This window comes from Balearica regulorum, chromosome 1 (genome assembly GCF_011004875.1).
Source record: "Balearica regulorum gibbericeps isolate bBalReg1 chromosome 1, bBalReg1.pri, whole genome shotgun sequence".
Lineage (NCBI taxonomy): Eukaryota > Metazoa > Chordata > Aves > Gruiformes > Gruidae > Balearica > Balearica regulorum.
Genome location: NC_046184.1, coordinates 81,928,713 through 81,943,510, shown reverse-complemented (window position 1 = coordinate 81,943,510; position 14,798 = coordinate 81,928,713). Strand labels below are relative to the sequence as shown.

At 39.5% G+C, this 14,798-nt stretch overlaps 1 protein-coding gene across 1 annotated transcript in view; it reads right to left on the bottom strand.

Annotated features, from left to right (window-relative positions):
* VWF (von Willebrand factor) overlaps positions 1-14,798 on the bottom strand; it is a 145,977-nt gene continuing 131,179 nt past the window's right edge. Inside the window, 6 exon segments of the mRNA XM_075761402.1 lie at positions 1-341; positions 2,203-2,300; positions 7,394-7,433; positions 8,645-8,773; positions 10,119-10,217; positions 13,739-13,855. Of these exon segments, the coding sequence (XP_075617517.1) occupies positions 153-341; positions 2,203-2,300; positions 7,394-7,433; positions 8,645-8,773; positions 10,119-10,217; positions 13,739-13,855 (672 nt within the window). The 3' untranslated portion in view covers positions 1-152.

Genomic DNA, 14,798 nt, shown 5'->3' with positions numbered 1-14,798 from the left:
TTGTGCTAGTAAGTTTTATTGTTTGCTATGTTGATACAGTTAGTTAGGATTCTACTGGATAAAACAGTCTACCAAGAGAAAAATGAGGCTTGCACTGTAAAGTTTCTTCATCATAAAACTTGAGATTACACAACTGGGCTTCTTGGAACTATTCACTCTGTGCAATTCCGAGAATAGCATTCACACTGAGAGGCAGAAGGGATGTAATGCTGCACCACTGTCCCATTGGCACACCGGAGGGGGATTGTGACGAGGGTTGTTTGAGAGGCTGTACAGCAGCTGCACACGTCTTCCCATTTCCCTGTCTGAACGGAGTATCTGGTATTGCTTCTGCACTTGCCCTAAATGGAAAAAAAAAAAAAAAAAAAAAAAAGATCAAGTTGGAACAGCACCAGGCATCAGTGCAATCAGAATCCAGGTTCTTCCCATCAAAACATCCATGGATGACTTTGCCTGGAGCTCAGTGCTCTGCTGTAAAACACGAACTCAGAAACAGGTATCTGATTCCAGAGTATGGGGTGCTGGTCAATGAATAAAGTCTTATGAGCATAAGTAGAGCAAAGGAGAGGTGAAGAAACTGGTCACACAAAAAAACCCCTGTAATATAAAATATCATAGGTGATGTCCAAAGCTATTGTGTTGGCTTCTAAGCACATATGGTTATTGCCTCAGCTGTATGAGATCATGCATTCAGAAAGTGCTTTAGCCCAAATGTTGCAAGCCACATGTCCGTCGTTGCCCTGCTCGTTGTTATTTTTCCTTGTTCTACTTGTCTGACCACTTTACTAATTTAGACTGAGCTGTCAATGGCTGTAGCTATAAGCTTTCATAATGTAAAAACAAACGGACCTACATCAAACTTTGTCAGAGTCCACTTCTTTTTGTGGCTTGGCATTCTTATTTCTGAGTTTGATACAAAAAAATTGCATAGCATTATCAGGGATGACTTTAGAAAATCTGTACTCAATACCAGCTATAGCAGAAATATTTAGTTTATGCAATATATAGCCAGATTCACAATATAAAATCTATACTGTTGCAGGGGAAACTTCAATACATATGACTGTATGGCTAAGGACCTGATTATCATTGACTTTGTGGACAGAACAGGAGGTCAAGAATTTTTTATTTCTTTTTAATGAAAGGTAAGTGTTTTTGTTGTTGTTCTTAAAGCTTCCACTCTTATTAAGACTTGTGTAGCAAATGAAGGTCCTTCTTCAGGTAGCTATCTGAAAAGCCTGGGCATGCATGCCCTTAATCCTTCTCCATTCCCATTCTTTTCCCAGTAGTCATGGGAAAGAGACAGACTCATTTTGCCTACTGCCTTAACTAAAGAGAATACTCAAGGGGCTGGGTGCAAGCCATCTTCTTGACTGCCACCCTTGTATGCCGTAGTGTGGATTGTATTCAAGGGTTGTATACGATCTTTGTATGAAGCTTGCTTATCTCAGATCAAGTAGCTGTCCTGCTGCAACCCAGTCTGGGAAGAAAATGTCACCTTTGGTTCCCAGTCTCAGAGAGATGGGAACATCCAGAAGGGAAGCCATGCTCCTGTCTCAAATGGAAGTTGTCCTGTAAGGTATAAGCACTGATGGGCAGGAAATTAAACTTTTAATCTCACTATTGAAGAAATTCACAACACAATGCACATGCAGAACACAACAGCTTACTGCTCAGGCTAATAGAGGAGTCATAGAGCTTATAGAGCACAGAAGTCATATCATAGCACTCAAGTTTAAATGTCTTTTAAAGTATTATGTGTCTAAATATCTATTTACATTCTCATAAATCAACTTCAGAGCCTGAAGAGGGATATGTGTGCTTACTGTAAACTCAGATCTGAAAATCAGCTTCACTAATACTAAGAGGAAAATTCTTTTTTTTTATGTAGAAAGTCCTAGAAAAGCCACTTCAGAGTCATTAATTTCCGATGGCAGCAAAGGAGAGTGGTACAAACAAAGCCTTTGTGTCTAACGTGCCTTTTTTCATGCTGGCCTGACTAGGGAAAATTCAGCATCACCAAATTTCTTTAGGAAATAAGTACCAATGAAGATTACTCTGCTTGAGTGAATCAATGAGGACAGAAACTGATGCTCCACTTACCAAAGTGAAGCCATAGTGGAGGCAAAGGTTTCCCTTGTGGAAGGGAGAAAGGGGACAAGGGCAGGTGTTGAGGTGGGGGGGTTGCTTTTTGTTATTTACCTCACAATGAGAAATAGGCACTTCCTTTTCAGCCACACATCCATTGGTATTCCTGTACTGCAGTCTGGCACTTACTGGTCGACATTCCACTTCCACACCTACCAAGTTTAAAAATAAAAATTAAAAAAAAAAAGTCTTTGACAGTGGTGACAATTCCTTTTTTTAACTCCCTTCTCCTTATTACTGAAATTGCTGTTAGTGAGATGTCATTACTGGTAAGATCCCAGCAAGAGAATTAGGTGTGCCTCCTTAGAGCTATTAGAGAGAGCTGTGCGACTATATCACACTACAGCCCTAAAATTCCACTAGAGAGCAGGGTTTCCCTCATGTTTCTCTTCAACTGAGTGCTTTGTTTTAAAGTCACCTTGCCTCCTAACATCTGCCTTTTACCTGTTGGCTTCTGTGTTAGATAACACTCCTTTTCAAGATAGTTCAGTGGTATGTTGGGCAAGCAGGTGCACAGGAAAAAGACAACACGCATGGGAACCCCAATAACCTGATCAGAGAAATAGAGCACCCTGGCCTGGCTATTCCTGGGGCTGTCACAGGAGAGAGATCTCACTGTCTTGGGATGATGCCCTTTGAGTTGAGTCAGTTGGAGCAGCTCTCCAGATCATCTTACAGACTGAGGTGGGTCACTGCCTTCAGAACTGTGTGGGACTCCTTATGCAATGCTAGGGAAGAACATTTTGGGATTCTACAAGACACTTATTGTGGGATTTTTAGGAGAGGAACGAAAGGTGGGGAAAGAGAGGGATTAAAGTGTTTTGGTGAGGAACAAGCATGGGTAAATGGATGGATAAGGCATAAAGGGTGTGAGAATTGCACATAAGAGGTTAAAAACACTGGTGTCCGCTTATCTCTTATGCAAACATTGCAGATGGAGATCCACAAGGTTGGTATGATAAGGAGAAATTTAAATCGAAGACTCAAAGAGGCCTGTGCTCCTTCTCCTCCACCCAAAATAGGGATGTCTTCACGGTAAGCATTGCAACTTCACCTTTTGGTGAAGAATACCTGGGATAGCATTTTTCTGGCATTATAATCATATATTAATGCTATTGCAGTAAGTGCATTTATCAATGGCAATTCTGAACTCTTTATATCTGTTGCTTTAATAAACTTTCTATCTGTTTCAACTTTGCAAAACTGTCTCAGTGAAATTCCTTGAGGGGGTTCTGACAGGCAAACATTAACTCCAATATGTGGCTACACATAATCCTTTAGACATAAAGCATTGACCAAGTCTGGGACTAAGGCTAGGCTCCTCTCTGAGAAGGAGTTTAGAAAGCAAGGGGGTCCTTTCTGAACCTCATGACTCAACGGGAGTGCCTCACTCAGCCACATATCAGACTCATACCCTTTACGCAAAAAAGGGGGACTGGTTACATGTTAAACAGCTGCTGACCCATACTTCTGTGCGACCTTGCCCTACGTTTGATCACTGCAGTCTGCCCTGCCTTCTTATTAAACTCCACTTCTAACTACTTGTCCTGGGTGACGGACTCTCTGTTCTGTGTGGAGGCGTAAGTGCCAGCCACTGGCACTGGACCACAGGTCATCGGGCCCATGAGTCTAGGTGAGCAGGGATGCAGGACCAGTTACTGGAGAGTGAGAGAGAGAGAGCGCCTAAGACCCCTAAGGATGTTCATCTTGATCAGCCAGAGGGGAGATCAGGATGAGAATGTGGGTGCTGTTTGTGTTTACCAGAGTACTGTTTCTGTGTATGTAAAGAATGTGTGTGTGCGTGTTGTATACATGTGTTTGTTTGCATGTGTGCCTATTGGGATACACGCTCAGCCTCACTGGTGCCAGGACCTGGGGCCATAGAGCTGTGGCAGCCTCGCCCCTATCAGGCTCCTAGATTTGACAACTCCTAACAGTCTGCAGATGTGGTGGATTTTGAAGAAAACTAATGCAGCAAAAAGAAAAACTAGGGGAAAAAATAAAATTTGAAAACTAATTCTGTGAAAGTCTAACTTTGGGGCAATGGGAACTTTTCCACTTTCTTCAGTAAGTCATGAAATACTCTGATACTTGTTTTCAAATACTTTTTTGCTCTTAGTGTTAGGGAAATTATCCTTGGGTTTTTTTCCATCTAATGAGAATTCCACACAACAGGCAGTAGGTCTGGATCTGTTGTCTGGACAGTGCAAGCTCAGGGAATCTGCTGATCCTTTTTTGTGAAGTGAGGTTGGTTTGCTATGATCTGTTGACTGCGGTAGTCGATGGTGACTCTTCTCCACTTTCAAAGGGAACCTCACCATTGACATGCTCAAATACAGACTAATCCAGAATATTTTATTCTGAACACTCTTGTCTGTTTTGGTCCACATCTAAAGACTTGTGAAGGAGCTAATGCTTTTTTCTTTTAAGTGGATATTTTTTGCACTTCGTAGTGTTAATATAGTACTATGCCCCTGTGTAAAGACAGGCTTCTACTTTTACTCATTTCTAGCTAATGAATGGAATTTCTGACCAGAATACTGGACTATACATACTACACAACAGCATTTCAGAGAACTGAAGGAATTCAGCTAGCCAACTAGACAACTAAGTAGACACATTAATTGAAAAGAAATGTGTCCATCTTCCTAGCAGCAAACATAGTTTTCAATGCCTTTTCCATGGGAATGTTAGTGCCAAATTGGCTCTGTGCCTTGCTAAGGCTTTGTATTTCATTTAAAAAAAAAAAAAAACAACCAACCACCCCCCCCCCCCCCCCCCAACAACAATTAAGAACCACCAAAAAAAACTTGAAAAGTGTTTCTGGCTTCAGGGCTGGAACTGCCAGTTCTCTTTATGATTTCATCACTTCTTTTGATAAAACTTGTCCACCTGGAAGGAATACACAATTGTGTCCACACAACTGAAAAGCCTAAACAAAATAATTTCCATCAGCCTCAACACAACTTCATCACCTTTTTGATCCTGAGTTATCCACTTTTTCTCGAGTTACTTTACTGTTCTCATTTACCTTTTTTGTAGACTGTGCCTCCTTTGCAAAGGCAAGTGCTTCTAACTTAACAAGACATACGCAATTGAGATCAACAGAGAAAAGAGGTAAGAAGCAGAGATGCAACTTTTTTGTTAAGTGGGAAAGTAAGGAATGTCCTTTGCAAATAATCAAGACCTTTGCTAGTACCACAAAAATCTGAGGAGAAGATAAGCCTGTTGACTTATGTGCTCCTACATACTTAAAACCTGGAACAGTGCCCTCAGACACACTAATGAATGCCAATTGCCAAGGCATAACATAGAAAAGGAAACTGGCTTCTTAAACAACCTGTGTTGAAAGCCACGTAGGACTCTACTGAACCAAAGGCGTCACCCTGAACTGTGCTTCAAACTTGAGAGAACAAGTTCTTTGCCCGATTTTTTATGCTACTGAGGTGTCTGAAGGATGAACTCGAGAGTCAAGACCTGGAAAGGCAATGTAACCTACATCTAAGTCTCTGTGTCCAGGAGAAACTGATTATTCTCTTTTCTGACTTTTAAGAATAATTAAATTACTCTGGTTTTACAGCAGCTTTGCCAGGCCTTGGTGTTCCCTGTAGAGTATGTAACAGATTGCATGTTGCTACTGTGCGCCTTGGTGGAAAGATATAAATACAGAGGAGAGAGAAAGAGAGTTTGGTATCTAGAAGTATCTGCTTGATTCAAAGCTATGTGTTAATCACCATCCTTGAATTGATAACCCACAGTTAGTTCGCTGGATGCAGTTTGTTGGCTTTTTCCTGAAGGGCCCTGAATAGCGAAGCGACCAGGAATAAGACTGTGCTGTCATACGGAACTTTTCAGTTTTGAGCTATATCCAAGCAACCATCAATGGGAACAAGGCTTGAACACCCATAAAATATCGATGCTTTTAGGCATGTTTTTAGATCAGTTTGCTTTTGCTGCTGCAAGGAGGTATCACTTTTAAATCTCTATAACTGTTAAATAAATATATGTTATATGTATTGAGCTGTGCTCATTTGGGTTTCTCATCTCCTCAATTGCAGTGACAGGCGTTCTCAATTCGTCGAGCCTGCCCACCACCCTGTCTTAAATCTTAAAATCTGCTTTTGTTAATAAATAATTTTCAGTATTCCTTACTTGAAGCCTGGTAGATTAACGCTCTCTTAACTAAATTACCTGTTCGAGCCATTTGATGACAGTCTATCTCAATAGCTTTCTGACTTCTATTTCTTGAGTTGGAACTCAGTGATTATACAGACAGGCAATGGCTACAAACTCTCTAGGAGTTAACGTCCTTCATCAGGGGTATTATTACAGCAGTTACTGTGCCAGTGTGGTGATGGGCTGCCATGCTGGCCATATTTTATTTATTAGCACATGCATAGAGAGAGAAAAAAAAAAAAAGGTAATGGAACACAGGCAAGATGTTGATATTCTGACCTTTAAAGAGAATATCAATCTTTTGTTACTTTTTTTAAAATTTATTTTAAATGAGCTACAGTATTATTAATTTTTTACTTACAAAGAAGTAAACTGAGAAGTTGTCTGTTCACAAAAGCATCAGAGATTCATTTTAGAAATAAGAACCCAACTCTGCAATCCTTCCTGGTGTAAGCAAACACTTCCTACACTCACCGTCTGACTGACATTTGGATTATCTACACAATGATGCATGAAATTAAGACTTGCAAGACTGACTCCAAAACTGATGAATTTAAGATGTAGTCAGGCTGTTCAATAGGAAAGCACCTTTGACAAGCATTTCCCCTACCATTTTTTGGTTATTACATTATCAAAAACCAATCAAAATTGCATTACTGCCACCAGGCTTTGGGGTTTTTTTGCTAAATTCATTTTAAGCTGATTGATTATTCATGAAGTAGTTGCCTCACATATTCAATATCAGGTTATGTGACTTGTCAACCTGTGTTGCAATACTGTTATCTTTAGATAGACAATAAAATAAAAAATTCATAATTAACTTCTGCATAAAACGTGAAGAGTATCTATTTCTTTCTAAACACTTGTGAATACTGGCAAAACATGTGTTCCAGTAGACAAAACATGACAGTATTATCCCAGTTAGATGGCGGACTTGTTCAATGGTTTATTTTAACCACATTGCTTAGCTCTGTTTCATTAAACTGCATCTTATGCAAAACATAACTCCTTACCCAGTAGCTTACACTCTCTGAAATTTCCATACAAGACTTTTGGCTTATTTACTTACATGTGTCACAGCAGGTATTGCCAATTTTTGCAATTCTGCCCTAAAACAATAAAAAAAAAAGAAAACTTCTATTTTGACACAAATAAGACACTTTTTTTTCTTCTGCTGGAAGAATATAAAGGAATGTTTAAAACAGGGTATTAGACAAGAAAATTGCATTTCTATATTGTACAAAAATATAAATCTACGTTAGTAATCATCACTTTTCCCATTTTAAGGTTTTGAACTTCTGGTTGTATTTTTTGATAGCTAATTGGAAATAATTGACTATATTAGCAAGTTCAACACCTGAAAATATTGCTTTCCCCTTATATTGGGAGCTTTCTAAAGTAAAGACGTTGAATCCAAATAAATTTCTGGGAACCAGAGTGATAAAACCCATAACAACTTATGTCTGTTTAAGAAAGGAAGTAAAACAGTCCCTCTTGATTTTATTTTTCAGCAATACAGATGAAAGCATGCCTATTCCACAACAGCTGAAAATGTACAGGCAAATCATCATAAAATATCACATCTGTCAAATAAGTTTTAACAGACAAAAATTTTATTTTTCTTGTTTCATTACTACCATGTATAAAATAATTCTCAGAAATATATGTAGAGTGGAAAATTACTGAAAACCCATAGTGAAAGGAAAAATGGAGAAATATTTATTCTGCAGGGTGATGACATTGTTGCACTAAACACTTGAACTTACATGCAGAAGTTTGGAGGCTTTTTTAATTAAAAAACCCCAAACTTTCCATCTGTACCTAAATGAAAACAACTAATTTTATAGATTAAATAGTTTAATTTTTTTTGGATAGCAGGAGAATCAATGCACTAAAAAGTAAACTATCCTTCACTGATTTTTCAATGAAGACCTTTACAATATGATAATAACCCCAAGCCTGTAAAATAATCCATGATCTGTCTCATCAGTTTCCATAATTATCCACACAGTTTTCTTCTGGATACCAAACTGAAAATATTGTTAGAATGACCATTTTCTTACGTTTGCTGCTTCATATCGAACAGAATTACTGCAAGCTGAGTATCTCCCCTGCAGTATAGTCCCACATAAAACCAGCATATATTTTAAAATAAAGAAAACTTACATTTTTCTGAATTTCAAAGAAAGTTCAAATTCAGTTTAGCCAAGGTGCTGGGAGAGGGCTGGGGTTTCCCACCCTAATACACATAAGGTACCTATATACAGAACCATAAACATGACAGAGTCTATTAGGAAACAGGACCCATTTCACTACTTACTCCTTCAGCCAGACATCTTCTGGAATCAAATGGAGGACAGCCAGTGATTCTCCTTTCCCAGATAAATTCCCCTTTCTCATTTACTTTACAGGAGTGACTATCACAGCCATCCTGAAGCGATTCATTTGGCTGTAAAGATTTAAAGGCTGTTAGCTTTGCACAGGAACAACATGGGACAGTAAGTTCTCAGAATACTATACGACCTGACTATTACTTTACTGATATTTCAATTAATGTACCATGGTGGTGAAGTTTATAAAAAATGGAAATCTTTAGTAAACAAACTTGTTTATCAACAAAGTCATCACCTATTTACATCCATAGCCATATTGATTACAGCTCAGTCAGGACTGCCAAAAAAGTGGCCTTTTTCAGCTCTTAACAGGGAAGAAATTTCCATTAACTTAAAAGAGAAACTTGGGAGTTTGGCCTCTGAATTGTCTTTCAAAGAGATATATATATGAAAATTTAACTTCTGGCTGAGCTGGGAGCTTCTTTAAAAAAAAAAAAATCATAAAACCACACCCCCACATAGAATTGTTTAGGTTGGAAAAGACCTTTAAGATCATCAAGTCCAACTACAAACCTAACACTGCCAAGTCCACCACTAAACCATGTCCCTAAGCACCACATCTACAGGTCTTTGAAATACCTCCAGGGATGGTGACTCCACCACTTCCCTCGGCAGCCTGTTCCAATGACTGACAACCCTTTCAGTGAAGAAATTTGCCCTACTATCCAATCTAAACCTCCCCTGACACAACTTGAGGCCATTTCCTCTTGTCCTATCACTTGTTACTTGGGAGAACAGACCAACACCCACCTGGCTACAACCTCCTTTCAGGTAGGTGTAGAGAGTGATGAGGTCTCCCCTCAGCCTCCTTTTCTCCAGGCTAAACAACCCCAGTTCCCTCAGCTGCTCCTCATAAGACTTGTGCTCTAGACCCTTCACCAGCTTCCTTGCTGTTCCCATACTCTCCCCATCTAAAACTTATCTCAGGAATGGAATAAAGAAAATGTTATATGCTCTTTCTTGTGACAAGCTGATGGGTTTTAACCAGAAAAATATCCACTCCTGTTTAAGAAACTATCATGCTGGAGAATTTTTTTCAAAATTCATATTTTCAACTTCAATGATCCATTTCTCATTTTAAATGTTTTTAATTTCCTCTAAGTAGTTGTTTGAGCTCATATTCCAGTTAAAGTTCCTTGATAATATTCATGCTTGCAGGTGCATCTAAAATGCCTCTATAGAATTTTGCACTGTGGTATGAAGTCTCCCTTTTTTCATTTACAAACAACAACAAAAAAAATGAACTTTCCTGAGAAAACATTCTGAGATATGAAAGAACAGGCACTAGGAATACCACGCTGCCTAACTAAAGAGGAGGAAAACAATTGCACTTTCCTTGGGTTCACCAGAAGTCTGTGTTACATTTACTCATAAACGAAAGAAAGAGTGCTTAGAACTTACCTGAAGGTATTTAAGCCTTCCATCTCTCAGCCTGACGCCACATGAAGTTGGCACACATTTCCCACAGCAAGAGCCAGGGATTTCCTGCCTTCTGTAATTCTAGAAGGTAAAGGACATTTTTCTGGGTTTATTTTGTTTTAAGCGTGCTTCCTACACTTATTCATAGAGGGTTTTGTTTGGGTTTTTTTTTTAAATTCAGTGGACAAGGTGATAGACAGCAAAATGCTTTTTTAAACAGTAGGACTAGAATAGCTTAATCTAATTAGTTGCATACTTTTGTTTTCTAAAAGCTGGCATTAATCCTTGTACTGATTTTTTAGACAACAGGGAGACAAATTTATTTCCAAGTACAAAGCCTCCTGTGTCCACTAAATTCAATATTCTTTGACTATAACAGTTGCAAGGTCAGGTCCACTAAACAACACATGACAGTAGGAGAGGGTAAGAAACTTATTAAAATGTTTTGAGTGACATACAGTTCACATTTGTGGTGTGCAGAAGCTTCTCTGTAAAGCTAATGAATACTACACAGTGCAACCTGGAAAAGGAGTTTGAAGTGCTTAAACTAGGAGAAGAGGGAAAGATAACCAACAAGCAGTGGGCAGAGAAAGGGGTGAATAAGGCTAAGGTGGAAAATTTGGACTGTGGAAAGAAAAAGAAAATGGCCTGATAAAACAAGAAAGTAAAGAGAGCATCAGAGAGGGTATGATATAATAAAACAAAAAAGGAGAGAAAGAAAAGAGGAATAACAGAGTCCCACAAATGGCACAGGAAGGAAAAAACAGTGGCAGGGAAAGAAGCATGGGAGAATAAGCAGCATTAGAAGGAGAGGAAGGTATAGAGTGGATAATGGAAAGAAAAAAAAAAACACCCACAAACAAAATGAACCATGTTAACACATGAAGTGTCCCACAGTAATGTCTCCAGCTGCTACACATAACTAACAGCTGCTTATGATGAGCTGAACGTTTTTAAGACAACAAACACTTTCTGGTTGAGTGAAGGCATGCATGTTATCCATATGTTTTTTATAGAAAAAAGAATTTGGGGAGGGTGGGGGGTTACTATTAAATCATTGGAAGAAAACATAGTTCATTGTTATTTAGGTGAACTTGCTCTACTAGAAAAAATGTAAGCACCTAAAGTAGGTCATAAAATGACAAAAAAAAAAAAAAAGACCCAGTGAGCAGAATATGCTGCAGTTGGCTGCACTTCAGTTACCAGTGCATTTACTTTCACAGCTTCAGCATCCAGTAGAAAGCAGGTGCTCTTGAGAGAGTACATACTCTTAAACCATTATTTTATCCATCATGTAGGAATTCCTTTTAATCTGGGTGTACCATGAAATCAATTACTCTGAGACAGGAAAGATCCCAAGCTACGTGTGTGAATCCCACTGGCCTTAGTGGGATGAAGACATTCTGTATCTTATTTGATATTTTTTCCCCCTCAAGCTCCACAGGGTCATTACAATGGCTACAAAGGGATACATACACCTAGACCTGCAACCGCCCTTGGGTAGCTGCACATCTCCTCAACACAAGTTCATAGTGCTTAATAAGCGAAACTAGAAATTGCCCTTTCTTCAAGGTTTTTTGTTTAGTCTGTACTTTTGGGTCAGGTAGGGGAAAAGGAGCTGTTTGGGAATTGTGTGGGTGGTGAAAGAAGCAGGAGAGGAATGTTTCCCCATTTTTTTACCGTGTATTTTATTGATTCCTCTACCTTTAATTTCTACAGCTGGCTTCTTGCATTGAAAAGCAAGAATTGATGTTTGTGTATTTTTGTGTGGGAACATACATATGCACACATGTTTCTGGCCACAGATTCATTCTGGTGTATCTGGGCTTTTTTCGTTGATCTGCCAGGTTATATTTTGTGGAAATGAGGAAGATGCTCAGCACTGAGCATGGCCATTTAATTTCCTTTCAGAAGCCTGTGTCTATAATCATACCTTACAGGAAGGGTGATATTAGAGTCCAGAACCACAAAAAGTATTCCAGACTCTCCCTTTTGTCACAGGCTACATCCATACCAGCAAATAAAGGGCATCAAGGCCAGTTTTCTGGCCCTGCAGGCAAGTGGAACATGGATGTATTTATGTCTAAACTGCATTCTCCCCCCCAAAACAGGCTATCCTTGTGTTGTCCTAACCACTGACCTGTGCCTGGGAATTATCTGGAAGTTTGCTAGTTAGAACAGGCCAGCTGGGACACTGCTGACAATTCTTCAGGATAAGTGGTTGCAGGACATAATTTGAGCCTGCAGTCTTGCCCTGTTTAGTTTATTAGTACAGATGAAACCACAGAAACTTGACTTACTACATGGTCTTTTCCAGTTAAGGATTGAAAACTGGTCCTATCCAAATCTCTGCCCCTCTCTTTTGCAGGGACCCTATCAATGTATGCCTCTCCTGGATATCAGCCAGGAATCCTGTATGGTCACCTTAGAGATGTGGCTTTTTGGTGCAACGGCCACTGCTTCCACAGGCCCTAGGTTTGGTTGGGTCCATTAGGCTCCATCCATTATCCTAGAATCACAGAATGGTTTGGGTTGGAAGGGACCTCAAAGATCACCTAGTTCCAACCCCCCTGCCATGGGCAGGGATACCCTCCACTAGACCAGGTTGCCCAAAGCCCCATCCAACCTGGCCTTGAACACTTCCAGGGAGGGGGCATCCACAACTTCTCTGGGCAACCTGTTCCAGTGTCTCACCACCCTCACAGTAAAGAATTTCTTCCTAATATCTAATCTAAATCTACCCTCCTTCAGCTTAAACACATTACCCCTTGTCCTATCACTACATGCCCTTATAAATTATCCAAGAAAGACAGAAGAGGAAGGGGCATTTAAACTTTTTTGCTGTGAAACTTAGCTGCTGGTCTATGCTCTTCAGACAGGGGGAGATTACGCCAGCCTCTGCAACTTGCTTAGGTCTCCTTCTACTTGAGATATTGGTACTAAGAGAGAAAACTACATGATGGAGCAGAACTAGTCAGGCACTCCAATCACACTGTTGGTCAGTGGAGTAAAAATGGGGGCTATTTGCTTCTGGCTTTCCCAGCCAACCTAATTCCTTGCAGATGATGGCAGCAGAGCAGCAGCAAAGACTTCAAAAAGGCCAGTGGAACTGGTGGGGGCTATCACCTCAAACCACCTCAGGCATGGCTGGGAACAAAACAGAAGTATTATTGATCCCAGCTATTAGAGAATTTGGAATAATCATAGGAAAGTCCTGAAGCATGGAGATTTAGCTGAGCTGCCAGTCCCCGGAGGGACAGATAATACTGTAGGAAAGGAGACACAGCAGTTCCTGTTGCAAATGATTTGCTAAACCTTATTTTGCCTTAAAGGTAAGTAGTCTAAAATACAAAATAAAATGTGCCTGTGGACCTGAGTACTATGAAAAGTTACCTTTCCTACACTGTGGATTTAGATCATATTTGGTATATTTCATCTAATTCAGGGAAAGAACAACACAGGGCCATGGCTTCTCAGAAAAACTTGAAGAAAGCCAACAGGTCCCAGAGCTGTACAGAACATAAACTGGTGTATACCATGAAGAACATGACCTTCTCATCAGATGCATTCTTAATCAGAACATTCAGACCACTTGCACTTACTATTGGGCATGGTTCACAGCTTAATTTTGTACATGTCAGAGTATATCTTCGAGAAGATGTTGACTGGAAAGAGCAGAGACACGTTGTGCATTGGTCCACCATCAGGCGTCTCCATGGCTGAAACATTAGAACCAGTTTGTAAGTCAGTGACTGTCTTCAGCAAAACTCAAATGAGCAATTTTATCTAGGTTAAATCTCTTTCATTAAATCTTGCATTGCAATTCTTTGCAAGAGAAAACAGAAAACCGATGCCCTCACTTGTTATTGCTTTTGTAATAATAATGCTTAGAATCTCTAGAGGCCTAAAAGCCTAAAATTGAGAAAGGAGAAGGAGAAAGAGAAACAGAATTACTGAGTAAAGAACTGGACTTGTCCATAGTTACAAGCAAATCAGCAGCTGAGCTGGCACACAATTCAAATTCCCTGAGTTCTTCCCCAGCACCTTGTTTGCTGGATCCCACCACCTTTCAAAGCAAGCAAAAATGGCATTTAAAATATAGAGTAAAAATGCCAAACTATTAAATGGGAAACAAAAGGATGTGGAGTTAGTAATTGGACTCCTAGCACTGAAAGGAATTCTAAATATAAAGTCTTTCTGCTTCCCAAGTGCACAGCCTTTCATTTTAACCCTAAAACCAGAAACCACGATGGCTGAAGGGACAAAATGGGAGGAGTCAAGATTTTCACAAAGAACTTCTAATAAAAAAGGTAAACAGACACTGACTATTGCTAGATTATAAAAGCTTTCAGTTGTGCTTCAAAAGTCAATAGAATGTCACTGTTGACTTTATTTGAAAAAGGAATTTCCCATTGTACATACTATACATATCCTCAAATTCCTTTTTTTTCCTGTTCCACACTAAATACTCATGGAATAAATGGAGCAAAACCAAGAAACCAGCCAGAGTAACAGTGTAAACGTGATGCGTTTATGGATAGTTCAGAGCCAATACTCCAACATATACAATGAAGGACAAATGTTCTGATTAAAGAATTTTAATTACATTCTTACTCTGCACCCCAGCACAGCAGAGGTCCTCAGGCCTCAGTGGTTTTCTAT